At 57.0% G+C, this 25,053-nt stretch overlaps 2 protein-coding genes across 8 annotated transcripts in view; one reads left to right on the top strand and one right to left on the bottom strand.

Moving 5' to 3' along the window:
• Camsap1 (calmodulin regulated spectrin associated protein 1) overlaps positions 1-16,422 on the top strand; it is a 58,940-nt gene extending 42,518 nt beyond the window's left edge. For 4 of the 5 annotated variants that reach the window (XM_042681015.1, XM_042681019.1, XM_042681017.1 and 1 more), the window contains 12 exons: positions 1,376-1,515; positions 1,607-1,703; positions 2,031-2,208; positions 4,328-4,419; positions 4,870-4,954; positions 5,603-8,027; positions 9,777-9,913; positions 10,356-10,567; positions 10,687-10,789; positions 11,873-11,988; positions 12,603-12,721; positions 14,662-16,422. In XM_042681015.1, the coding sequence (XP_042536949.1) occupies positions 1,376-1,515; positions 1,607-1,703; positions 2,031-2,208; positions 4,328-4,419; positions 4,870-4,954; positions 5,603-8,027; positions 9,777-9,913; positions 10,356-10,567; positions 10,687-10,789; positions 11,873-11,988; positions 12,603-12,721; positions 14,662-14,964 (4,007 nt within the window). In that variant the 3' untranslated portion in view covers positions 14,965-16,422. The remainder of the gene's footprint in view (positions 1-1,375; positions 1,516-1,606; positions 1,704-2,030; positions 2,209-4,327; positions 4,420-4,869; positions 4,955-5,602; positions 8,028-9,776; positions 9,914-10,355; positions 10,568-10,686; positions 10,790-11,872; positions 11,989-12,602; positions 12,722-14,661) is intronic. The other variant, XM_042681016.1, reaches the window with a different exon arrangement.
• The window catches only part of Kcnt1 (potassium sodium-activated channel subfamily T member 1), a 61,243-nt gene continuing 46,397 nt past the window's right edge, over positions 10,208-25,053 (bottom strand). For 2 of the 3 annotated variants that reach the window (XM_042681022.1, XM_042681020.1), the window contains 2 exons: positions 24,808-24,892; positions 23,737-24,651 (listed from right to left, as the gene is read on the bottom strand). In XM_042681022.1, the coding sequence (XP_042536956.1) occupies positions 24,531-24,651; positions 24,808-24,892 (206 nt within the window). In that variant the 3' untranslated portion in view covers positions 23,737-24,530. Of the gene's footprint in view, positions 10,221-23,736; positions 24,652-24,807; positions 24,893-25,053 lie in introns of those variants that run through there. The other variant, XR_006147647.1, reaches the window with a different exon arrangement.

Genomic DNA, 25,053 nt, shown 5'->3' with positions numbered 1-25,053 from the left:
CATTTTTCCTTCAGGAGAGGGCCCTTAGCGTCTACTCTCATAGGTTCTGGGTCTCCAAGCTTTTTCCTGGTCATGGCCTGTGTTGGTGTTGAGGTGGTGGCATTGGGCATTGAGTCAGTCTGGTGTTGCAAGAGGCCTGTGTGGTGCCTGCCATGCACCAGGCGGTATGAGGGTATGGCCGCTCTCTCCTCTGGAAGACGTTAGTTTGCTTCTTCGTGGGAAAAGGCTTTGGGCTGCGAATTCCTTGCCCCCCCCCCCCCCATTTGTTACTCACCCACCACAGTTGTCACCACTCTGGTTCCATCCTCCTTCTCTTGTTTACTAAAGCACTCTGCTGCCCGAAAAGACTTCTCCTCCATCAGTGGTGGTTTTATTCGTAGGTGGAAGTGTGGGGTTACAACCTCGTAGACTTATTCAGTGAGTTATAACCCTTTTCTTTCACCATTTGTTGCATTGCTGATGTTATTCCAGATGTCAGCCAAGTTACTTTTGGACAATAGGAACTTGGAGGCTTTGCTCTAAATTTGACACTTGCTAAAATGGTGGGTGGGCTTTGGTGTGGGAGAGTCACATGGAAGCAGAGACTCTACCTTCCACCCAGGAGAGACGCTGCCCAGCTTGCTGGTGAGGGGCTTCGGGGACTAAAGCAGCATGCGACCTCCACACCCCCATGTGAGGCAGGAAAGCGCAGACTTCTAAATCCCTGAACGAAGAACCAGCCCCTTCTTCCCTTTATTGCCAGGGATGGAAGCCAGGGCATGGTCCAGCAAACATTGTCCTGTACCAAGCCTGGCCCTCCCTGTTCACTGGGCAGAGCAGCAAGCGTGTGTCCTCAGTGCAGTTGCCTCCCTGGTGTGAGCGGCTCCTGCTGCAAGCTGGGACGCGGGAGGCCCGGGGGCTGCTGCCTGTGCTCTCAAGTCCTAAACTGCCCTGTCCCAGAGTGTGGCAAGGCACTCACCACCTGCAGGGGAGGCCGAGCGTTCCTGACCTCTGGCCTTGGTGCTTGTGCACTTGTCCCTGCCCCGTCCTTTGCAAATACAGAAATACCCCATGCAGAGTGTTTTCTTTTGTTGAAGGCCGTGGCAGCTGGGCCCTTGGAAACCTGAACCCAGTCTTAAAAATCTCATGTGATTTCTGTTACTGATGCTTAGTGGAAAATTAAAATTCCCAACTTAGAGATTTTTCTGCTTTTTCCTTGAACGTGTGTCCCTTGTAAAGCTTTACTCTATTTTTTTAAATCTAGCATCATACTCCTCCTCAGTGCCTCCACTCCCTCCGTATAAAATGGTTCCGATCAGAATTCTGTATTTACACACGGCCTTAGGAAGCGGAGTGCAAGCACACTGGGTTCTGACTGTCTGCGTCCATCCATTAGATATCTGCCTAAAGGAGGTGCCCTCTATGGCCGACAGCCTGTATAACATCCGGCTCCTGCGCGAATTTTCCAGTGAGCATCTGAACAAGTGCTTCTATCTCACCCTGGAGGACATGCTGTACGCGCCTCCCGTGCTGAAGGTAGGGCACACACCAGCCGCGAAGCCCGGGTGTGGAACAGCAGAGCAATGTGTGTTTATGATGGCCTCTTGCTTTTGCTTTTCTGTTTTAGCCAAATGTCATGGTTTTTATTGCCGAGCTCTTCTGGTGGTTCGAGAATGTCAAGCCGGATTTTGTTCAGCCCAGGGATGTCCAGGAGCTGAAGGATGGTGAGTGGCCTCCTGGGGCCTCCGCTGTAGTTTCCTAACTGCAGCAGCTGTGCACTCATGGGGCCTTGGAAGAGCTGCATTCTGGCGCCTAGGGCAGATCACCAGCTGGGCTTGCATTTTTGTCTGCTCTTATAGTCCGGGCTTTGCTTTTTAATTTGGCCTAATACTTGTAGCACTGACACTAACATTTAACTTGAAACCAATTGTGGGCCAAGTTTGTAAAAGTTGAGTTGTTCTGTGCTTATTGATGCTCCTGGGTTTGTTTCTTGGAGTTATGGGTAACTATCAGTATTGTGACTGAGTCTGTAAAAACTGCTGTTTCTGCAGCTAAAACAGTGTTACAGCAGAAGTGCACCCGGCCTCCTGTCCCTATCTCCAACGCGACCAAACGCAGCTTTCTGGGCAGCCCCGCCGTCATGAGCCCCGCTGACCTGCCGGCACCCAGCCAGCCTGTGGTGGAAGGTGGGCACCGGTACCTCCTCCACCCTGAAGAGCCCGAGTACCTGTGAGTTGCTTATATGTACTATCCTAGTTCCTTTTTCTTGGTAACTTTTTTTTTTTGTCGGTCATGGGGCTTGAACTCTGGGCCTGACGGCTGTCCCTCAGCTCTTCAGCTCAAGGCAAGTGCTCTACCACTTGAGCTACAGTCGTTTTCTGGTGATTGATTAGAGATAAGAGTCTCATGGACTTTACTGCCTGAGCTGGCTTTGAACCAAGATCCTCTCTCGGGCCTCCCGAGGATTACAGGGGTAAGCTTCAGGGTATTTTTAAAGAAGTGATTGTCATCATTAAGAGCTAGTGTTCACGGATGTGTGGGCTAGATTGGCACTGAGTGGACGAGAAGATCAGTGGAAACTTGGGATGGAGATAGAGAAGTCTCGCTTGGGATAAACATGAACACATGCTGAGTGAGGGTGGGGTAGGAGCTTGTCTGTGACTCGGTCTGGAGCAGATTAACACACCCACTCACATGGCGGTTATTTACACACACTCACACAAATACATTTATGAGATTTTACTGTGCTGAGGATAGAACCCAGGGCCTTGTACATGCTAGGCATGCACCCCACCACTGAGCCATATCCCCAGACTGGGGTTGGTTAGAATGGAAGGTGAGAATGGCACTCAAAAGCCATTTTAAGTCGTGCCTGCAGCTGAGTGACTGCCTGAGACCCGAGGCTAAGGAACTATGGATGTCTGGGTGGAGGAGGGGGGCACCGGCAGTGTTGGGCTGCAGGAGGAAAGACTAGGCAGAGGCCTGAGAAGCTGCTGGGGCAGTGCTGTGGAGAGGCTTGGTGTCTTCTGTGTGGGCAAGAACCAGTGGCACTTCCCTAGAGCGGCAGTGGCTACGGTGGCTCAGCCCTGGACCAAAGTGGGTTGTTGGGCAGTGCTGGTGTTTGAGGGCAGAGCTATGGGGCCGGGGCCCGTGCGGGCAGCTCCGTGATCACACTGGCACTTGCAGAGCACACGTGGGAGCAGAGGTTGACGTTAAGCAGAATCGGTGTGACCAGGCTGACCTCTGTGACTGGTTTTCTTGTCACTGAGTTGTGAGGACTTCCCATTGCCGCTTCTCTTCTGCTCTGGTTTTAGTGAATGTGGCATGTACCACAGGGACGCCATGCCGTGGTTTGTAACGTTTGTCTATAGACAAATGTGCGGGGTTCCCCTGCTCTGCCCGGCCCCCTGGGCTCCCCGCACCTCCCCCTTCTTTGCTCTCCTTAGAGGCAGGCGTGCTAGCTGTGGCTCAGGATGCCGAGTGTGAGCCTCTCCAGCCTGCCCTCACCTTGCTCCTTGTCCCGGCCTCAGTGGCCACCCCACTTGTGCGCGGGCTTCCTGGGGGTGCCTGGGGCTTGCACGCTGTGGTGGCGGTGCTCAGTGGCCACACTGCTGAGCCCATCGGTGCTGCCTCTGCGCCTGGCGTGCCTTGCCCCGGGCCTCACGGTGGCCGTGCGGCCATGCACACGTGCACCACTGGCCCTTCTTCCTAGGCCTCACCCAAGAAGTAGTGTGGCTGCCCATGCTTTCTGGAGGTCTCCGTGGGTGTTGCCACACTGCTCCAAAACATGCTCGGAGTTGCACTCCTGCTAGCAGTGTAGGAGTGATGGGTCGGCCACCTTTAGGTCACTAATCAGCATTTGCTGAGTTGGTTCAGCACAGTAGCATCATCTTTGGGGTCTTTTTTTAGTTTGTTTTGAGATAGGGTCTTGCTCTTGTAACCCAGGCTGGGCTGACCTTGAACTTCCGGTCCTCTCCATTGCTAGAATTACAGGTGTGCACTACCACATTGGTTGTGGTCTTCTTTGTCACTAAAGTTCACTTGTTTTCCACTGAACCAGTAATACATAGTCTTGAAAACTTTAAGAACAATTGGTTTTCCTACTTTCATTTTTATTGCTCAGAAGGTAGTCTTTGTTATAGTCTTGAATTTTGTTTGGAAATTGGAAACCGGTTTGTGTCCCACACTATCACCAGAAGCCAGCATGTTCCCCTGCTTGCAGCCTTTGTGTTTGTATCAGCTTTATAGAAATGAATTCTTAGAGCCTTGCGAGTCGCTCCGGCTCAGGAGGAGGCCACGCCAGGCTCTGTTGTTTCATGCTTTCCTTTCCAATTCTCTCTCCATTTAGTGGGAAAGGAACTTCCGCCTTTAGCTCTTCCCACCCTCTATTGCCACTGAGGCAGAAGCAGCAAAAAGCGGCACAGGCAGAGGACACCCCGGGTGAGTGTGGCACCCTCTTCTTCCCCTTTCGTTACATCCTTCCTAGGGTTTACTAAAATAGTACGCCCCAGTTCAGTTTTTATTCTGACATAGTCTTTTCAGTTATCAATAGCAGAATCAATTTTAATCTATATTGCTGTGGCTTTAGAATGTGAGAATGTTAACAAAATCTAAGAAGCCTTGCGTAGTACACACGGAAATGCTGGGGTGTGCCCGAGTGAGAACTTACGCAGTGAAATGGTGACGTGAAGTTCTTTACTGTTAGTGCAAATGATGGCTATTATACCATGCATTACTTTCCACTTGAATTACTCGGAGCTGTGTTGTCTTGATGATCTGCAGTTTCGTGGACAGAGTCAGGATTCATCTGCTGGGGAAACGGTTATTGCGGAAAGGCTTTCAGGCTCACACTTGGTTACTTAGCACTGAATGTTCTTTCTTCTTCTGCAGATCAGCGGCATCGGTCTAACTCTTTAACCCGAGTCGATGGTCAGCCTCGAGGCACAGCGATAGCATGGCCAGACAAGAAAAACAGGTGATTCTCTAGAGGAGCCCCGGGGAGCCCGCAGGGTCAGAGGCCCTCTGCCTGCCCCACGCGGCCAGCACCCGATGCCCTGCCACCTGAGTCCTCTCCCTGCCCCACGCGGCCAGCACACGATGCCCTGCCACCTGAGTCCTCTCCCTGCCCCACGCGGCCAGCACACGATGCCCTGCCACCTGAGTCCTCTCCCTGCCCCACGCGGCCAGCACACGATGCCCTGACACCTGAGTCCTCTCCCTGCCCCACGCGGCCAGCACACGATGCCCTGACACCTGAGTCCTCTCCCTGCCCCACGCGGCCAGCACACGATGCCCTGACACCTGAGTTCTCTCGTGGGGACAGCTGGGTTTTCCCAGAGACCACGTTACTTGGGTGGCAGCACGGGGAGTCAGATGTTGCATTTCGCATGGTGAACAATGGCTCCGGTGTCCCCAGTCACTTGTAAGGGGGTGTTCAAAGAGGTCCTGGGACCAGAATGCTTGAAAATCACTGAACTGAAATCACCTGTGGTTTTCTTACGTGTCACGTGTCGGGCATTTGTGTTCGCTCTTCCGAACTGGAATTTCCTCCCCTCCTCAGGCCGTGTTGAGGCTGGCTCATGGATACATAGTATATCCTGTGGCTTTTTTCTCCCTGTTTCAGGCCTGTGTCCCAGCCAACACCTTTTGCTCTCCACCATGCTACAAGCTGTGACGTGGACCCCAGCTCCGGTGACAGCATCAGCTTGGCCCGTTCCATCAGCAAAGACAGCCTGGCATCCAACATCATCCACCTGACCCCACACAACCAGCCTGACCCTGCTGCTGGCAAGAGCGATGGAAGGAGTCTCCTGAGCAATGTCAACATGGACGATGAGGAGGAGGAGCTGGTGGCCATCATCAGGACGGATGTGTCTCCCCAAGGTGGTGACCCGGAGGCCCCGCGGGCCTCGCCTCGGGCGCTAGGCCTGATGGCCACTGCCAGGTCTCCCCCGAGGCCGGCAGACACCTTGGAGAGTAAGTCCGATAGTTTCTTCCTAGAGCCTCTGATGCCAGCAGTGCTGAGGCCAGCGAAAGAGAAGCAGGTGACTACGAAAGAGGACGAACGTGGGGAAGGGAGGCCCCGGGGGGCCCCAGCCAAGAGGGCTGTCGAGGGCACCCAGCCTCTGGTGCGGAAGAAAGCGGCCAGCAGCCACGGCGGTCGTGACTTGAACAGGACTTTCACCCCGATTCCTTGTTCAGAACTTACTGCGAGCGTCGACCCCACTGAGGAGGGATCACGGTTATCAGAAGCCACAGGAGAAGTGCATGGGGGGCCTGTGACTGCTGGTGGATTCGATCCTTTCCCTCAGAGGCAGGCTGATGGCTTCTTCCTTCATGTAGGCAGGACTGACGAGGACACAGAGGGGAGGTTATACGTGAGCTCCCAGAGCCCCAGCTCCCACGACTCAGAGCCGTGGACGATCTTGAGGCAGGACTCGGACTCTGATGTGGTGGATGTGGATGATGCTGAGCAGGAGTTCCTGGGGGAGGACCGCGCTGTTCTGCTTCCCAGATACACTGGTGAGGAAGAATCGGCCAAGCTGCAAGAGGATATGAAGGTAAAGGAACACGAAGATAAGGACGACGCCAGCGGCCGCTCGAGCCCGTGTCTGAGCACGACCTCTCAGCTCAGCAGCATGTCTGTGGCAAGCGGCAGCGTGAAGATGACCAGCTTCGCGGAGCGCAAGCTCCAGCGCCTCAACAGCAGCGAGACCAAGTCCAGCACCAGCAGCTCCCAGAAGACCACGCCGGACGCGTCGGAGAGCTGCCCGGCGCCTCTGACGACCTGGAGGCAGAAGAGGGAGCAGAGCCCCACTCGGCACAACAAGGACCCTGCCAGCCTGCTGGCATCCGAGCTGGTCCAGCTGCACATGCAGCTGGAGGAGAAGCGCAGAGCCATCGAAACCCAGAAGAAGAAGATGGAGGCGCTGTCGGCACGACAGCGCCTGAAGCTGGGCAAGGCTGCCTTTCTGCACGTGGTGAAGAAGGGCAAGGCCGACGGCACCCCGCAGCCCCTGCGGCCCGAGCACTTCACCAAGGAGTACACGCAGCACAATGGCGAGGACGTGGGTGACACGGTGGCTAACGCGGAAGGCTTTCTCAAGGAAGAGCAGAGAGATGCCAGTGAGGGCCCAGATGTGGACAGAGAAAGCTTGACCTTGGCCCAGCTTCATAAGCCCAAAGACCCCTCGGCTCTGCCTGATGTAGAGATGCACAGGGCGCTCTCTGCTGCTCTCCTCGAGGACAGTGTGGAGGAGGAGATGGTGGTGGACGTGAGCGAGGGTGACCTGTCCATCGAGAAGCTGAGCGAGACCATCAGCACGCTGCAGCAGGCCATACTGAAGATCTCCCAGCAGCAGCAGCAGCTCCTCCTGAAGTCCCCGGCGGTGCCCATGCCAGGCTCCAAAAATCACTCCCAGGACCAAAAAGTAAAGGCCCCTGTCCACTTCGTTGAGCCCCTGTCCCCCACCGGAGTGACTGGCCACCGCAAACCACCCCGGCTCGGCCAGGGCCGGAACTCACGTTCGGGAAGGCCAGCTGAGCTGAAGGTTCCAAAAGACAGGCAGCCGGGCTCCTCCCGGAGCAAAACCCCAACACCCAGTGTGGAGACGCTCCCACACCTGCGATCTTTTCCTCCAAGCAACCACCCACGGACGCCCTCTGACCCAGGTGTGGACAGTGTCACAGACTCTGGTGGGAACCCCTCTGAGAAGCATCTCTTTGACAGTTACAGGCTCCACGATGAAAGCAACCAGCGGGCATTGGTTCTGCCCTCCTCGAGAGATGCTAATGTGCTCTCGGAGCAGGGGACCTGCCAGGAGAGCTTGGACCCAAGCGTGAAAGAGGCGGGGCTCAGTGTCTCGGCCATCTCGGGCAAAGAGAATGTCCTTGTGGAAGAGCCCCTGAAGAGCAAGGCCAGCCTCATCGAAGTGGACCTTTCGGACCTGAAGGCCCCCGATGAGGATGGTGAGCTGACGGGCCACGAGAGCTCTGTGGTGCTCATCGGCGACGGCGACCAGAAGCCTGTGGTTGGCTTCTTCTTCAAGGTAAGCAAGTCCGGAGTGCATCTGTCTAGGGGCCTGGGAGGCCAAGAACAGGAGAATTGCAGTTGGAGGCCAGCTGGGGCAGGAAAGTTCATGAGACCCTTTTCTTAACCCACAGTTGGGTACAGCGGGGTGCACCTGTCATCACGGGCTAAGATTGGGAGGAAACTCTGTGAGACTCCACTTCCACAGAAGGAAGCTGTGTGGTCCTGCGCCCGTGATGTAGCGATGCAGGAAGCCGAGTAGGTGGGTGGTAGCTCAGGCCGTGCCCGGGCAGGGGGAAGACCTTGCCTCAGAACACCAGGGCTGGCATCGCTCAGTGCTACCGTGCTGGCACAGCACTTGCCCTGCCCCCACTCCACAAGATACTTCCAGAACAAGCCAGTCTGTGGCTGTGGGCATGCCTACCACAAGGCCTCACCTTGCCAAGAATAGCCACAGTTGTGGGTAGAAAACCGTGGCATGACTTGACCAATACAGCTTTTCTCTTAGACCTGAAGTTTGAGTTTCATGTAGTTTTCTTGTTTTGCCTAATGTTTTTCTTTAATGGGGTTTCAGCCATTAAAAAATACAAAAATTGGTATGCCGGGTGCCGATGGCTCACGCCTGTCATCCTAGCTACTCAGGAGGCTGAGATCTGAGGATCACAGTTCAAAGCCAGTTTGGGCAGGAAAGGCCATGAAACTCTTGTGTCCAATAAACCACTCAGAAAACCATAAGTGGTGCTGTGGCTCAAGTGGTTGTTGAACCCTAACCCTAACCCTAACCCTGCTCACCTTGAGCTGAAGAGCTGAGAGATAGCGCCCATGCCCCGAGTTCAAGCCCCATGACCAACATACATACATACATACATACATACATAAAAATTGGAGCGGGGAATATGGCTCAGTCAGTGGTAGACTGCTTGCCTAGCATGCATGAAGCCCTGAGCTCGATTCCTTAGTACCACATATATAGAAAAAGCCAGACATGGTGCTGTGGTCTAGTTCCCAAAAATGGTGCAAAAAATACCTGGCTGAGATCTGGCCAGGGCAGAAGTTTGCTGTCAGGTGTCTGGCATCAGTCCCGGCAGACAGAAGCTTTAGGGGTGTCTTTGCTGTGTCATGCACATTCCATTCTTCTGTAGAGATGAAGGCGGCGTGAGCTGCTCTTAGCTTGTGGCTGGCAGGGTTTGGTCTCCGGACGCCCTACACACGGGCTTCGGCTCACACAGACTGTGCGCTCCTATGAACACAGTGCTGGCTGTGGCCCGTACTGTGGAAAGATGCATAGTGCTTCAGATAAACTGCACTTGAGATGAGGTGTTTGGAAACGTGGACAATTTAGTGCCTTTTAGATTAGCATGGCTTCTTTTTCTATTGTTTTGCGTTCAAGAAAGGTATTTTGCATTCATGGTTGGAAAAGAAGAAAAGCCGGGTGCTGTGGCTCCCGCCTGTCATCCTAGCTACTCCAGAAGCTGAGGTCTGAGGACCGTGGTTCAAAGCCAGCCCGGGCAGGAAAGTCTGTGAGACTCTTAGCTCCAATGAGCCACCCCAAAACGAGTGGTAGAGCGCTGGCTTTGAGAGGAAAAAAAAAAAAAGCTCTGGGACAGCACCCAGGCCCTGAGTTCAAGCCCGTGACCAACAGAAAATAAAGAAAAGCTGTGGACCAGCCACACGTTAGGACCTTCAGAGTGTGCTGACATCGGGGCTGGCCGGCTGGGGGTGTCATTCCATTGCTTCACTCTCACAGTGAGGGGACCCTACTTTGTAGGACGAGCAGAAAGCAGAGGATGAGCTGGCCAAGAAGCGGGCGGCCTTCCTCCTGAAGCAGCAGCGGAAGGCCGAGGAGGCCCGCGCTCGCAAGCAGCAGCTGGAGGCTGAAGTGGAGCTGAAGCGTGACGAGGCCAGGTAGCCCTGTCCTCTCCTCCCGCACAGCCCTCCCCCAGTGCCCAGGGGAGCAGGCTGGCTGCAGAAGGAGCAGGGTGGCTGGGGCCAGGCGGGCATGTCCCCGTCACAGCAGTCTCTCCTGGTCACCTCCTTCTGCTTCTCAGGCCTGCAGTCTCCTTTCGCCACCTGCTAACCACGAGTAAAGTCTGTGAGGCTCTCTCTTGAGTCCTCCCCTCCCCCCCCCCAAAGGTTTCCAGTTCCCAGCTATACTTTGTCCCCATTATAATGCTGGGAACAAGATATTATGACCACAGTCACACCTGCCCCCCTGGATCTGCCAGGAGACTCTAGGAACAGGGCTGGGGCTGGAGCTGGGGCATCGGGGCATGGGAGTGGGGCTGGTGGTTTGATCTCTGGAAGAGCCCTTCCAGCACTGCCTCTCATGAACCCATTTTGTTCTCAGGCGTAAGGCAGAAGAAGACCGAATACGGAAGGAGGAGGAGAAGGCCCGGCGGGAGCTCATCAAGCAGGAGTACCTGAGGAGGAAGCAGCAGCAGATCTTAGAGGAGCAAGGACTTGGCAAACCGGCCAAGTCCAAGCCCAAAAAGCCAAGGCCGAAGTCTGTGCATCGAGAAGAATCCTGCAGTGACTCAGGAACCAAGTGCCCCTCCACCCGTAAGGGGCACTTTATCTGAGCGAGGCGGGAAGGGGGTGCTGGGGTGCGCATGCATCTGGGGTGCAGGGAGGGACCGGGTGGATCTGTTGAAAGCTTTGCCTGACCCTTGTCCCTGCAGCCGATAACTTGAGCCAGACTCATTCCGGCTCCAGCCTGTCCCTGGCCTCTGCAGCTACTACGGAGCCTGAGAGCGTTCACTCGGGGGGCGCCCCTTCGCATCGGTGAGTGCCCGGCGGCCCCTCGGGGCACCCAGTTCCGAGTGGGGATGGAGGAGTATCTCGCTGCTTTTCCCGAGCTATCATCAGACCTAGATAGCTGATCATTTTTCAGGCTATTGTGAATTTTTTTTTTCTGGTTTCTTCCTTGGCCTACTCATTTTTTGTCAGATAGCAAAGGTACTTACTGATTTTCCTTTAAGAAAAATAAAAGACTGTTGTTTATTGTGCCAGACTTGGGGCTGTTTAGCTCAGGGCCTGGCTGCTGTCCCTGAGCTTTTTTGCTCAAGGCTAGTAGTGGTCTGCTACTCGAGCCACAGTTCTGGTTCCAGCCCTTTGGTGGTTAATTGGAGATGAGAGTTTCACGGACTTTGCTGCTTGAGCTGGCTTTGAACTGAGATCCTCAGATCTCAGTCTCTTGAGTAGTTAGGATTGCAGGTGTGCACCACTGTGCTTGCAGTCACCTTTTTTACTCTGGGCTTTAAGAGGCCCTGTCCAGCCCTGAGGCCTGGCCCACTCCTGTGAATTGTTGGCCTTTTGTCCTAATAGGGCCTGGCCCTGGCCCTCACCCTTGCCCTGGGTTCTCTCTTGGGCCAGGCCATCCTGTCACCACCGTGTTTCCTGCCTCTTGTCCCCTGGTTTCTTGTCCTCTGGGTTTTTCAAGGACTCCCACTGGAACCTGGGCCTGTCTGACCAGTTACCCACCTGGGTCCCCCATTCCTGTCTGCCCTGAAAGTGGGGTCAGCTTAAAGTCAGCGCTTGTGTTGGGCTTTTAGCCCTGGCATCTGTGTGCATGGCGGAGGCTCCCTGAGGGGACAGGCGCCAGCGAGCGCCTGAGGCGAGGCCACCGTGCCCTCGCCCCCTGGTCTGCGGTCTGGTGGACCTCCAGTGGCTGTGGCGCCTGTGCCCTCGGTGAAGGCTGGTGGGGCAGAGTGCTGTGGAGGTGCGGACCCCTCCGCCTCGCATCACGGCAGCCTTGCTCCGCGGAGCGCCACGAGCCGCCAGCCTGAGCGCTCGTCCCAGCAGCAGCCAGGGGCTGGCGTGGTGGGAAGTGTGGCTTGTGTCTCTACTGTCCTTCTCTGCTCACAGAGTGGAGTCCTTGGAAGCCCTGCCCATCCTGAGCCGCAACCCGAGCAGGAGCACAGACCGAGACTGGGAGACGGCGTCTGCAGCTTCCTCCCTGGCCTCCGTGGCTGAGTACACAGGTGACGCACACACATGCTCCTTACACGGGTGACAGCACGCACATACGCATGCTTCTTACACAGGTGATGGCAGGTACATACACGTGCTCCTTGCACAGGTGATGGCACACAAAGCACACTCTTCTCACGTGGGTGACTGTGCACGCGCTTCTAGAGGAGGTTATCTGCAGCAGCCAACTACCTTGGAACGTCCTTAACTGGGGCTAAAGGTGTTTTTCTAGTTCTTTGAGTGGAAAGCTGTGTGTGACTGCTGGTGGCCACCGTGGGGCACTGGAGAGCCTCTCCCCGCCACTGCCCCCACTGACCTCCGAGCCGCGCTCGTGGCAGGACAGCTGCGCCTCCTTAGGCTTTTAGAAGTATTTGCTGGGCCTGTCATTTTTATAGTCATGAACCAAGAAAGTGGACACACATTCAGTTATCTTAGTCCTTTATTGTTTAACATTTATAACTGGGAACTTTCTCAGCTAGCTTTGAAGTGGTTTGTATTGCTCATTTCAAAAAAGCATGATTATCTGTGATTGAGCCTTTCCATTTCTTGGTTCTGAGAAATCATTGCTTTTGTGTGTGTTTATGTTTTATAACTAATATTACAAATCTTGGCCTGGTTTCTTTAGGTCCTAAGCTCTTTAAGGAACCCAGTAGCAAATCAAACAAGCCAATTATTCATAATGCTATATCCCACTGCTGTCTAGCTGGAAAAGTGAATGAACCTCACAAGAACTCCATATTGGAGGCAAGTACCAAATTTCATCATAACATTTTTGTGTGAAATGAAAGGTGTCCATAGATGATGAGTTCCGTTGGAGTGTTCTCTTTCTCTTATTTTAAGTTGTCCTGTTCAGTAGCTACTGGATGTGGAGGAGAAGAGGACCTTATTCTAATTATGGGCAGTGTTCACTGGGCATGGGGGCTGGATGACCCAAAGAAGAGCGGTGCTTCACAGGCAGGTGCGCTGTGGCCGCCCGCGCTGCTGCTCAGGGTCTCTGCGCTTGGGATAGAGCCAGGTCCTCGAGGCAGTTCCTTCCTGCCCAAGGGTGTGGGCCCATGTGGGGCGAAGGTGACAGGAGGTGACATCCCCCAGCTGAGGTCGGGGTGGGGAGTGCAGATTTTGCAAGGCTGGAAGATGAATGCAGGGCCTTGTGACGGTGTGAGTGCTGCACGGAAGGTCTGTGCAAGTGCAGAACACGGGGAGGTAGTTGGACAATCCATACAGTGTGGCTGGAGATGGAAGCCACCGAGGGAAGGGCCCGGTGGCCGGAGGCACTTGGCGCAGCTCTAGGCGTGGGGCAGGTGACATGCTGGTTGTCTTTGGTGTATTCTCTCACCTTCCCAGTGTATCTGCTGCTGGAGTGGTGTCTGGCTTTTGTCCCTTTGGGTTTTTTGTCTGTTTGCTTTATTTTTTTGTGCCAGTACTAAGGCTTGAACTTGTCTTCACTCAGCTTTTTTGCTCAGGGCTAGCACTGTACCACTTGAGCATGCCTCTAGTCCAGCTTTTTTTTTTTTTTTTGGTCTGGTCGTGGGGCCTGAACTCTGGGCCTGGGCGCTGTCCCTCAGCCCTTCAGCTCAAGGCTAGCACTGTACCACTTGAGCCACAGTGCCACTTCCGGTTTTTTTTTCTGCTGTGTGGTGCTGGAGAATCAAACCCAGGGCCTCATGCATGCAAGACAAGTGCTCTACCACTGAGCCACCTTCCCAGCCCTCTAGTCCAGCTTTTACACTGGTTAATTGAAGATGGAGTCTTAGACCTTGTTACTTGGGGTGTTTTGTTGGTTGTGGGCCTTGAACTCCGGGCCTAGGCGCTGTCCCTCAGCTCTTCAACTCAAGGCCAGCACTCTACCATTTGGGCCACAGAGCCACTTTAGTTTTCTGGTGATTAATTGGAGATAAGAGTCTCACGGACTTTGCTGCCCAGGCTGGCTTTGAACCACAATCCTCAGATCTCGGCCTCCTTAGTAGCTAGGATTATAGGTGTGAGCCACCAGCGCCCTGCTGCTTGGAGTGGTTTTGAACCATGATTCTCAGAATATAACCTCCTGAGTAGGTAGAATTACAGGCCTAGAGCCACCAGTGCCTGGCTTGCTTTTGTCACCATAAGGAGAAGATGGTGGACTTACCAATGGAAAGATCTGGAAGGTGGTTAGGATTTGCTATGCCTTTCGCAGTTGGAAGCCTTACGTCAGCGATGAGGAGAAAGGAGGCTTCATCATCTAGTTAGGGTGCTGACAGCTGACTCCTCCGGGCCAACCCTGCGAGTGTGTAGGACAGTGCCAGGGGCCGCGGGGGGCCGCTGTGCCATTTTCCCTTCTCTTGGACGTGGGGAGAGTGCAGTGCTGGCGCGTGGCAGCTTCCGTGTGACGTGTGGGATGCTGCCTTCTCCCACCTCCGCAGCCCAGCACAGCCTCGCATTCCTGCCACCCGCGGGGCCTGGGCTGGTGGCTCATGCCTCTGTTTCCCTGACCACTTCATATTAGAGGTGCTTTTTTCCTTTCTCACCTGAACTTAGGTAAGGTCTCCATTAAATGGATAAACCCTGATTGCCCAACATAGGAGACCATAGTTAATGTGTTAATGGCTTTCCTTATAAGGAGGTACCTGCCTGGATGCTCGCCTGACCTGGTTCAGCAACCCCTGCACGGGGGTGATGGCCATGTGTTTCTGTCTCTCCTGATGCAGGAGCTGGAGAAGTGTGATGCCAACCACTACATCATCCTGTTCCGCGACGCCGGCTGCCAGTTCAGGGCGCTTTATTGCTATTACCCCGACACCGAGGACATCTACAAACTCACCGGCACGGGGCCAAAGAGCATCACCAAAAAGATGATTGACAAGCTATACAAATATAGCTCAGACCGAAAACAGTTTAACCTAATCCCAGCCAAGACCATGTCTGTCAGTGTGGACGCACTCACGATCCATAACCACCTGTGGCAGCCCAAGCGGCCCGCAGTGCCAAAGAAGACCCAGACTCGAAAGTGACGCAGCTACAGGCGCCTGTGGGGACATGCCGATGGCATCGTATTTATTATTCTCATCCTTGGGTACGAAGTGTGCAGAGTCACAGACCTGTTTGACCAGAAGCCCTTCCTTCCTCTCCCCGCCCTCCCTGGCAGGGCTGTGGGGCAGGGAATGGGGGGGCAGACACGGGCTCCAGTGGGTGGCCATGCGTGCCCTGCTGCTGGGAGGCCTCGGCTGAGGGCCGCAGGGCAGCATGGTCCTGGGCCTCCTCTCCCCTACTTGAATTCTTCAGGATAAGATAATGTGATCTGCTCTCTGCGCACCCCCCCTTCCCTCCCCCGCCCCGCGCACCCTGTTTGCACATTGCCCGGCGCCCCACGTTGGCTCCTCATTGGCCAGCTGCGTCATTGGTGATTGCAGGGCCAGGGCCTCCTCTTGGGTCAGAGTGTTTGAATGTCTTCGTAAAAGGAGTTCTTATGGAAAACCTTTTTCATTTGAAATTGTATGATATTTATTGACTGTGTCTACTGCCAACCTTTATAAACACTCCTAAGATTTCTGAAAAAAATCCTTGTTCCTTGCTGCTCAGAAAAAGTTTACCGAAAATATGAGTTCACTAAAGGCACTGAAATCTGAAAAGTCTGTCTTCTGTTAAAATAACGTTTACAGATGTGGAGATGATTTTTGTGGCACGCGGTCGTGGGGCGGCGGGGGGTGGCAAGCAGGCACTGACTTCCTTCTGTGCCAGCGGCGGCCAGCCATGGCTACCACAGGTGGCGGTTGCCGGCGTTAATAAAGGCAGGTTTGGGTTCCACAGTGCATTTCGCTGGGCGGGCTCTCGAGAGTCGCTGTCATGGGAGCGGGTCCCTTGGTGGTGCAAGTGTGTGCAAAGTGCTGCTGAGCACGCAGCCTCAGGTGAGCTTGGTCATTTTGTTCTGCTGCCGCTTTAGGAGCCGTTGCGTGGCTGCCCGCAGCTATCCCCAAAACTCCACGGGAACGCCACGTGGGTTCCCACAGTTGGCTGGCACCCCAGCACAGACATTCACAGGGAACTGGACGCCCCGCCATGGCCAAGCCACCAGCGATGGACCAGCCGCTGAGGGCCCAGAGCCACTGAGCCTAGTTTTGCACACGCCTTTTTGGGAATGTTACTTGAATCTCTCTCGAACTGCAGAAAAATGGATGATAATAGAAAAAGTTAAACAAGTGTCACTGTTGATGTTGGGTAGACAGACAGGGAGCACAGTGCAGAGCGCTGCCGGGAGCCAGGCCCCCCGTGCACACTGCGTATTTCCTGTCAGGAGTGACGCTGTGCCGCCGCGGGTGCGCCTCTCCCGTGCTGAGCATTAAAGTCGGTGACGTCACCACGCTCTCCATACGTGCGCTTCATTTCTCACTGTGTGCTTGATGTATGTCACCTATTTATTTTGACGAAGCACTGACTCATAATAAAGTAATGACCTGCCTCGCTTCATGTCAGTCCTGTGTGCCGTTGTCACAATTCATTCCGCTTTGAGACAGGGTCTCCCTCTGGCCCGGGGGGGGGGGGGGGGGGGGGGGCTTCAGCCTGAGCTTCCCAAGTGTTGGGATTGCAGGCTTGCGTCCCCGGCCTGGCTCCGCACAGTCTGTAACCTCACCTCACCCCATCGAAGTCTGGAATTGATGGTTTCTGATGAAGAGTTAAAACACCTTCTGGCTTGGAGATAGGAGATTGCGTTCCCACCCGGCTTGGGATGCGATGCTCCCGTAGCCTGGCGAGCCTGGCGTGTGGGATTTGGAAGTATGCCCCAGCGCGTGGCTGGGGTGGCTGCTGTCCAGGCTGCTTGGCTGGGTGGCTGAGAGCCATTCCCTGCCTTTTGCATTGGCAGAATAGCCAAGTGTATTGTTAGTGAGTTTCAGACTTGTGGTGCTGGTGATTTTAGGCCCTTCCGGCTGGTGGTGGTAACGCTGGCATTTCGGGTCTGTTGCTGAGTTGTGCGTTGTTTATGCGTCCTGTGATTTCCAAGCTCCTAGGTGTGGGTGCTGAGCTGCAGATTTCCAGCGCCGGGAAGGTAGGAAGGACCTTTCTCGTGTCCCCTCAGGTTTCAGGCAGGTGGTTGGTTTTTTTCCATCCTCACCCTCTGTAGGCAGGTGCTCTGTCACTTGGGCCGAGTCTCTAACCATCTTGCTGGACTTATTTTTTAAACATGGTTTCGTGTCTTTTCTGGGCTGGTCTGGACCGAGGGCCTTCCACATACCTGGGAAGGCAGATGCTTGAGATAGAATCTCACTAAACTGTGTTCCTGGGCTTGCCTCAACCCCCAGTCCTCCTTATCTCCACCTCCCAGATAGCTAGACTTGTAGGCATAAGCCACCCAGCCCATCCACATAAACAGTGTTAAGACTAGCTGTGCCACCCACCCCAGGTGCGACTTTATACAGAAAGCATCCGCTAATGGCTTAGGACACGGGGGAGGGGAGCTGCATGGAGGCTGAGGAGCCAGGAGTGGGGCTCGGGATGGAAGCAGTTTTTCGCAAGCGCTGGTGCAGACGTGGCCTCCTAGGGTGCATGCAGGGGTGGGGCATTGACCCACGAGGAGTGCAGGGGTGCTGCTGCGGCCGGGCCTCGCGCCAGCTTTAAGGCCCAAGGCACACTCTTCACCTGGGCGCTGACGGCAGGTGGAATAGCACACGGATTCCTTCTTGATTGTCCTTCCCTTCCCTGAACCCATGGTGGTTACTTGGAAGAACCTGTTGAAAGAACAGTTTCTCCTGAGCAGTGATGAACATGGCGAACCTCTTACAGGAAGGCTTGTTTGGAGGTGGGAGTTTTGAAGTCATTGCTGCAGGGGTCAGCAGGGAAGGGGCAGTGTCTGGGCTGAGTCTGTGCCCCCCCCCCACCCGCCTCTCCTAGAGGAATTGGCAGGGGCCACGCCACCGGTGGAAGCCCCTGGGTCCATGGAGGAGCTGTGGTTTGAGAGGAGGTTTGGGGCCTGGGTCACTGCACACTGCAGAGGATTCTCACCCTCGCTGGTTGTGATTGTCCGGGGGGGTGGGGGGGTAAGGGTTCAGGGGCAGAAGCTGCTCTGACCGAGAACCCAGTGCCTGGGTGCCAAGTTCCTGCTTGTCTAGCTGTGCCAGTGCCACCGTCACTGGTGGCCTCCAGCGATGGGGAGAGCGCCTCGGTCTCCTTCCTCTCCCGAAGGAGCAGATTAAGATTAACCTCTCCGCAGTGTCTGTCCTCTGAGTAGCAAAGGATGTCTTGTATTTTGCCAAAGCCAATAGTGGTGGGGCTGGGTGAGTAGGGACGGTGGAGTTCACGGCCCAGCAGCCTGCGGGCAAGGCCAGGCCGGGGTCTCCGCTGCTGCTTCAGAGTTCACCATGGTTTTGGTTTTTTTTTTTTGGGTCCGGTCGTGGGGCCTGAACTCTGGGCCTGGGCGCTGTCCCTCAGCTCTTCAGTTCAAGGCTAGCGCTCTACCACTTGAGCTACAGTGCCATTTCCGGCTTTTTTCTTTTTGCATATGTGGTGCTGAGGAATCGAACCCAGGGCCTCAGGCATGCAAAGCAAGCGCTCTACCACTGAGCCACCTTCCCAGCCCTCACCACGGTTTCTTCAGTGCAAATCAGTTTGTCTCTGACACAGAGCCAGCTGTAGGGAAACGGGCAGGGAGGCTGTGCCAGGAGGGTCTAGTAAAATAAGCAAGGCGTTCTGGCGGGGATTGCCAGCCCTGGGTGGGCATGCCAGTAAGACCGTGCAGTCTGTGATTTCCGAACAGGTGGTGGAGGCTAAGCCTGTGTCAGGACGCGAGGCTGGCCGGGGGCTCCCTGAGCAGGTGGGCTGGCGAGGCCGGGCAGGGCATGCTTGGCGTGTCTCCTAACGACCATGCTGGGGACCGTGCAGTCGTGGGAGCGGGGTCAGCGTGGCCAGTGGACCTCCAGCAGTGGGGTCATGAGCACTGATGGTTTGGGGTGGCACACGCCCCTGAGGCTGTACACAAGCCCCGTACTTGAGCACACACTGCGCCTGCTCTGAAAACAGCCAGGACACGTGTCTCCCCCCCCCCCCCCCCCGCAGCAGGGTGGCAGGGGGGGGGGGAACTATGGCAGGATCCACCAGACAGACGATAGATGCCGGTCACCGTGTAGACAGGTGAGCAGGACACCGCCTCCCTCTGGGCCCCGAGCCCAGGCCGTCCTGATGTCCACGCAGAGGCCGCCCGAGCCACCCATGGGCACCTGGCACTCAGCCAGTGGGCCAGGAGACCACCTCTACCTGCTGGGCTGAAACGTGGAAAAGCCATGCTGGTTCCAAAGGGGCAAGCGTACCTCGGACAGTGAAGCCCAGGGGGTCGTTAGAGTAGCCACCTCCTACACAGGTGGCATCCAGGACCCGGGGCCCGCATGTCCTCCCTGTGAGGAGCCCCCGGTATGCCTGGGCCCACTTCCCACCTCTGCTCTTCCAGCTCGTCTCCTGCCCAGGCGGCGGGGGCTGGGCACCGTGGACTCCTTTGGAAAGCCCAGACCCTGGCCTGGAACTTGCCCAATCTGGTGTGATGTGGTTGTTGGTGGTTTTTCTATTTCCTAAGTCAGGAAGGAAGCAGCGGCTCCTCCAATATTCTGGGCTTCTGCTCCTGGAGGTTCCTGTCTTCTTCCGTGCCATTCTCAGCCGGGCTGATGGGGCAGGGGTCCTTTCTCCTGACTCACAGGAATTCCTGAAATCACGTCCACAGCCCCGGTGTGGACAGCAGACCTGCGGGGCTGTGGCTTGGAGAAGCGGTTGCTGCTGGACTGACACACATCGCCATCTCTTAGTACTGGATGAGCATTGATGCCAGCATCTCTTTGCTGGTCCTTGGTGTTTTCTCATTCTGTGAAATAGCTGTTTGGTTGGCTATTTTTCTGCTTTTTCTAACTAATTTGGCTTTTCATTCTCTTTACATTGTCTTATGATAAACAGACACTCTTAAGATTTATAGGGCTGTCTAGCCAGTGCTTGTTTCTTGTGTTTAATGACCTCTCTGCCACAGGTCATGAAGGTACTTCTTTTATTTTTATTTTTATTTTTTGTCAGTCGTGGGGCTTGAACTCTGGGCCTGGGCGCTGTCCCTCAGCTCTTCAGCTCAAGGCGAGCGCTCTACCACTTGGGCCACAGCGCCACTTCTGGCCTTTTCTGTGTTAATGTGGTTGGTCCTGGGCCTCTCTCCCTTAGCCATTAAGCCTCCACGTGTGGCGAGGCCCCCCAGCCCGCCCCGAAGCCCACGCGGCAGCAATGGCGGTGTCCACTCCCCCCCCCCCCCCCCGACATCCTGGCAGCCTCTGCTCTCACCGGGAAACTGGCTCCTCAGGGCGCTGAGGCTAGGTTGGAGTTTATCAGATGGTTTTCATGAGTTGAAATGGTCTTTATCCTGTTAAGAAGCTAAATTTATTGACTGTTCCCAGCATGTAGATGGCCTTGTGTTCCTCAGATAAGCCCAGCCTGGCCTGGATGGCCTCCGGTGCACGGCTGGATGGGCTCGGCCTGCGAATAACCCTCCGTGTGCACTGCTGGTCGAGTGTGCTTTCAGTTTACGCATTTGTGTGCCCGGGGTCAGCGTGGCTCTTGTGGCTCTTTCCGGTTCGAGGTCGCGTTGTGCTGGCTGAGTGGTGCCCGGCGTGTCCTGCACGCGCCTGGCGGTGGCGCTGTCTCGTCTGCTGTGGCTGAGGGCAGCGCAGGGGCAGCCTGCACCTGCGCAAGGGGCACCCACCCCACACAGCCCTGGCCTCCCTGCAGGCGCCATCTGCTCCAGTGTCTTGTGTTCCCTCCGTGTCTGCGTCTTAGTCCTTTCTTAGCAGGCAGTGGACACGTAGGGTTAGGGCCGAAGACTTTCACGGTGCGCCCCCGTGTGGGCAGCTGACGTTTGCCCGGGCGGGCTGACCTCGGGCAATGCCTCCCACGTTTGCATTGTGGACTCTGAGGCTCCAGGGGAATGGCAGCACACGCTGGCCACGAGGCAGGTGTTCCTCAGAGCCCAGCATGGCGACTGCATCCTGAGGCCTGCTGGCAGAGGCTCCCTCGGGCCCCGGGGCGTGAGGTGGCTCACTGGCTGACCTGCTGGGAAGCTGGCGCCTGCCCGAGGAGCTCAGTTTGGAAGTGAGGACATAGGCCTGAGCAGGCCCAGTGAGAGGTGCCTCAGTTTCCCTGATGAGTGGAGTGCTCACAGGATGCAGAGGCGCTGTCACCGTCACCGTGGGGAGGACGGCGCTCCGCTTTGTGTCCAGGTTAGGGGCAGGTTGGTGAGCGAATGTGCTGAGCCAAGGCCCAGAGGAAGTGCGGTGGTGGCACAGCCTGCCACCCCTGCGGAACTGTGGCTGGTGACAATGGCGTTCCCGTGTCTTGTGTTGAGGAGGAGCCTGGGATATGCCAGGCTGCGAAAGGGTGCAGGTGCGTGGGAGGCTTGCTTGCCATTTCCTAGTAGCCAGGAGACCCGGGGACCAGGGAACGGCAAACTGTCCCCTCCCCCCCTCCCCCCCCCCCCCCCCCGCCAGCCCCATGGGCGTGGATGAAGGCCCTGGGCTCTGGACCAGGGCTGGGGCTCCTGGTCTGGACAGGACAGGACGGTGTCCTTCGTAGCCCAGGGAGGAGCATGGCGGCTGCGGTGGAGGCCGCCGTGGCCCTGGTCTGGTCCCCTCTGCAACAGCCCCAGGCGGGAGGCTCTGTTCCAGACAATGCCTGAGCCCCACCCCACCCCCGACAGCCCCCAGGCTCCCACCACTGTCCCACTATGAGGTCCCTGAATGCCTGGTGTGGGCCTGGGGCTTGGGTCTAGGATGCGATCATTCCCCAAAACCTGGCCCCAGGCTCTTGAGTCCTCAGTCCCCAGGTCCTGGCGGCGGGCAGGGTGGGGCTGTGGCCCTGGACTGGGGCAGTGTATGACCAAGACGGTATCTCAGCATGGTGGCCAACCTGCACCCCGTTTCCTGCCCAGACCCAAGGCGGCTCTTCCCCAGGACGTGGCCCAGGCCCGCCCTGCCCCCGCGGCCCCCTGGCCTGGGTTTTGCACCAGTGTGTTTTCTTTGAGGCGGGGTCTTATTTGCTGTCCAGGCTGGCTTTAGAGCTTGGGGTCCTCTTGCCTCAGTCTCCTGAGTGCTGAGATTACTGGAATACGCTACCACACCCAACTCTTACCTCACTAATTCACTAAAAAGCACTGAGTCTGTGCTTGTGAGGATCTGGACTTGAACTTGAGCTGTGGAAGGAAAAGTGCTCCTGTGGCCATCTGTGCCCAAGGCCTGGGTTAAGATGACGTCGGAGGAGGTGAAGGGGGGGAACTGGTGGAGGCCGGGGCATCGGGCGGGGGGGGGGGGGGCAGAGACACTGCTCCCGCCCCGCACGGTCCTCCCACACACATAGCATGTCCACCTACGCACCTGGTGTGTTCCACCTACATAACGCAGCACGTTCCGCCTCGGTAGCGTAACGTGTTCTACCCACATAGCAAGGTGACGCAAGCCACAGCACCTGAGACTCAGTGGCAGTATTTCGAGCTGCTTTTCTCCTAGGTGAATTAGAAGTAAAAACCATGGAAGATTCCATGCTGGTGTGTGTTCTGGAAGCCGTGGCAGTGTATCAAGTCTCCCAGTCCACTGCCCAGCTCTGTGGTCGCCCTACCCGCCTCGGGATGGCCGGGGAGAGCCGTGAGGACTGACGGAGGCCGGCAGGCAGGGGCTTCTCAGGCGCTGATAAATGAGCCCAGGACAACTAGAGAGGCCCACGTGTCCCCCAGCCAGAAGGGCGTGGGGTTTGGGTGGCTTTTGTTGATTTGAGTTCATAGCAAGCAGATCCTGCTGTCCTCCGGTCTCTGGCCTGTGTGAGCACTGCGCAGAGCAGGTGCCCCGGTCCAGGCCTGGCTCCTCAGTGGCAGCCACCCTCCCTCCTCCCTGGCAGCCAGAGGCCCAGGCCGTGAGCTGCTGGTGTGCCCTAGGGGACAGACTGACCCCGAGGGAGGTGCTGCTCTTCAGATGACTCCCAGGGGCCAGTGCTTGTCAGCAGGGGGTCTTCGGGCTGCCCTGTGTCCAGCCTGAGCCCCGGTGCCTCTCCTGGCCCCCGGTGCCTGGCAGCCTGACACCTGGCAAGAGGTGGCCACGGACACTGTGAGGCCCGCCTGGGCTTCCTACTGCAGAGACGGGGCTGGCTCCCACGGGGGTGGTAAGCCATGCACGGACTGAGCCAGCTGGCAAGGGCCCAAGGCCCAGCCTGGCACTCTACCCGGGCTTGGGCCTTCCTGCCCTCCCATGGCCCGCTCTGTCTCCATAGCACCTGCTGGGACAGGTCCCGCCCCGGATGGGGACAGCAGCTCAGGACCCACATCGTGTCCTGCGTGGCGGAAGGTGCCTGGGAGCCACCTTCCTCCCCAGCCACCAACCCGGCAGGGGTCTGTGCGCCCTGCTGGCAGGAGGCCTGTGCCAGGCTCCTGCGGTCTTCTGCCTCACCCTGATGGACACAGGTGAGGTGCACAGGGCCACCCATGACACCTGCCCCCAGAGGCAGAAGTCCCCCGCGGCTGGGCTGGGCTCACATGAGCCCAGGGTCCCCGCGCTCCCCAGGGGCACGCCGGCTTGCGAGGCTGACGGGCAGCTTGCCGTGAGCCACCTGCCCACGCGCGTCCCCTGCAGTGCCCGTGGCCACACGTCTGCAGGGCTGTGCTGCTGTGCTGGAGGCGGTCACCACAGCAGAGGCGCTAACCCTTCACGCAGGGTGGCTCCGTCCCCCAGGCCCTGAGCGGTGGCGCCTTGGGCAGGCAGCTCTCACGCATGGCTGCATGGCGTATCATTTAATAGAAAGTTCCAGCTCTGACAGTACAAACCACAGGCTGCCCAGAATCACCCGGAAGAGTCTGGAGCCCCTGCGACGCCGCGGCGCCCGCGCGGATTGTGCTTCTCGGATCAGGTGTTAGAAACGAGGCGTTGCTTTGAAAGAGTGAATCGGTCCGTGGAGCCCTCCGCCCGCCCCACGGCCCCGACGCCGTGGCTGGGGAAGCCAGCATGGTAGCAAAACGGCCTTTCCGCCTCCCATGGCCATGGCGCCCCGTGGATCTGCCCGGCCCCTCCACCTGGGGCTCCACGGCCAGCGGCCCAGACCTGCGCTCGCCCCTCCGAGTTTCTGTAGCCTGGAAGTGCGGCACCGTTCGCCGGCCCCTTGCACAGGTGGGGGCCTCACCCCACAGAGCCCAGCGTGGCCCCCGCCATGCAGAAGCTGTGATCAGAAGGAAGCGCTGGCAGGTGGCCGTGAGAACACCGCTGGCCCCCGGCGGGCGCGGGGTGCACAGAGGCCCCCCGCCAGGCTGCAGGCCTGAGCCTCCCCCGAGCTCTTGCAGCCCCTCTCGGCAGCCCCAGCCTGGCATGCAGTGGCGGTGCCCAGGCCCACAGTTCTGTGTGGACACCTGGCCTGGCCCCGGTCACGAGTTGTGGTGCATCTGTGTAGCAACTTGGATCCTACACATTTGTAAAAAGAGGTGAAAAACACGCTGTGCCGGCCTCCGCGTCTCGCTCCGGCCTGGGAGGCTTGTGCAGCCCTGGCGGGCAGCACGGCCCTGTGCCGGGCCCTCCCCGCAGGGGCTTGGCTGCTCCGCTCACAGCTGCGTCTCATCGCGGGTCTCCGGGTTGCAGGATGACAGCTTGTGGCTGCAGCTGCTCTTCCGGCTCTGGGAGCTGCTGGCCATGTGGGCCAGGGGGTCTGAGCGGATGAGGTACCTGCAGAAGACATCAGGGGAGGGGCCTGGGGTGTGGACTCCTGTGGGTTGGGGTATCTAAGACCCTAGGCCTAGCCCTGCCCAGTGAGTGTCAGCCAGGCCTGGGGGCCCGCAGAGTAGGCATGGACAGGGCCACACAGAGTGGGCATGGACTTACACAATGTCATTGGGCTCCAGCCTGGTGTCGGGCGGGGGGTTGATGAGGACATAGGACAGCGTGTTTTGCTGGTCGTTCATCTCGTCTGGAAAGGACATGGTGTGTCACCATAGCACTACAGGGCCAGAGAGCCAGGCAGCGGAGACCCCGCCCCGCCCGGGCTCAGCTCCGCGGCTGCTCCCTGCTTAGCGCCGCTTAGGTGACACCGGCAGTGTGAGAGCTGTGACGCTGACACCGGACGCCCCT

The sequence above is a fragment of the Dipodomys spectabilis genome, unplaced genomic scaffold (genome assembly GCF_019054845.1).
Source record: "Dipodomys spectabilis isolate Male_0828 unplaced genomic scaffold, ASM1905484v1 ptg000067l, whole genome shotgun sequence".
NCBI lineage: Eukaryota > Metazoa > Chordata > Mammalia > Rodentia > Heteromyidae > Dipodomys > Dipodomys spectabilis.
The sequence above is the reverse complement of the archived record's forward strand: the minus strand, read 5'-3'. Positions and strand labels throughout refer to the sequence as shown.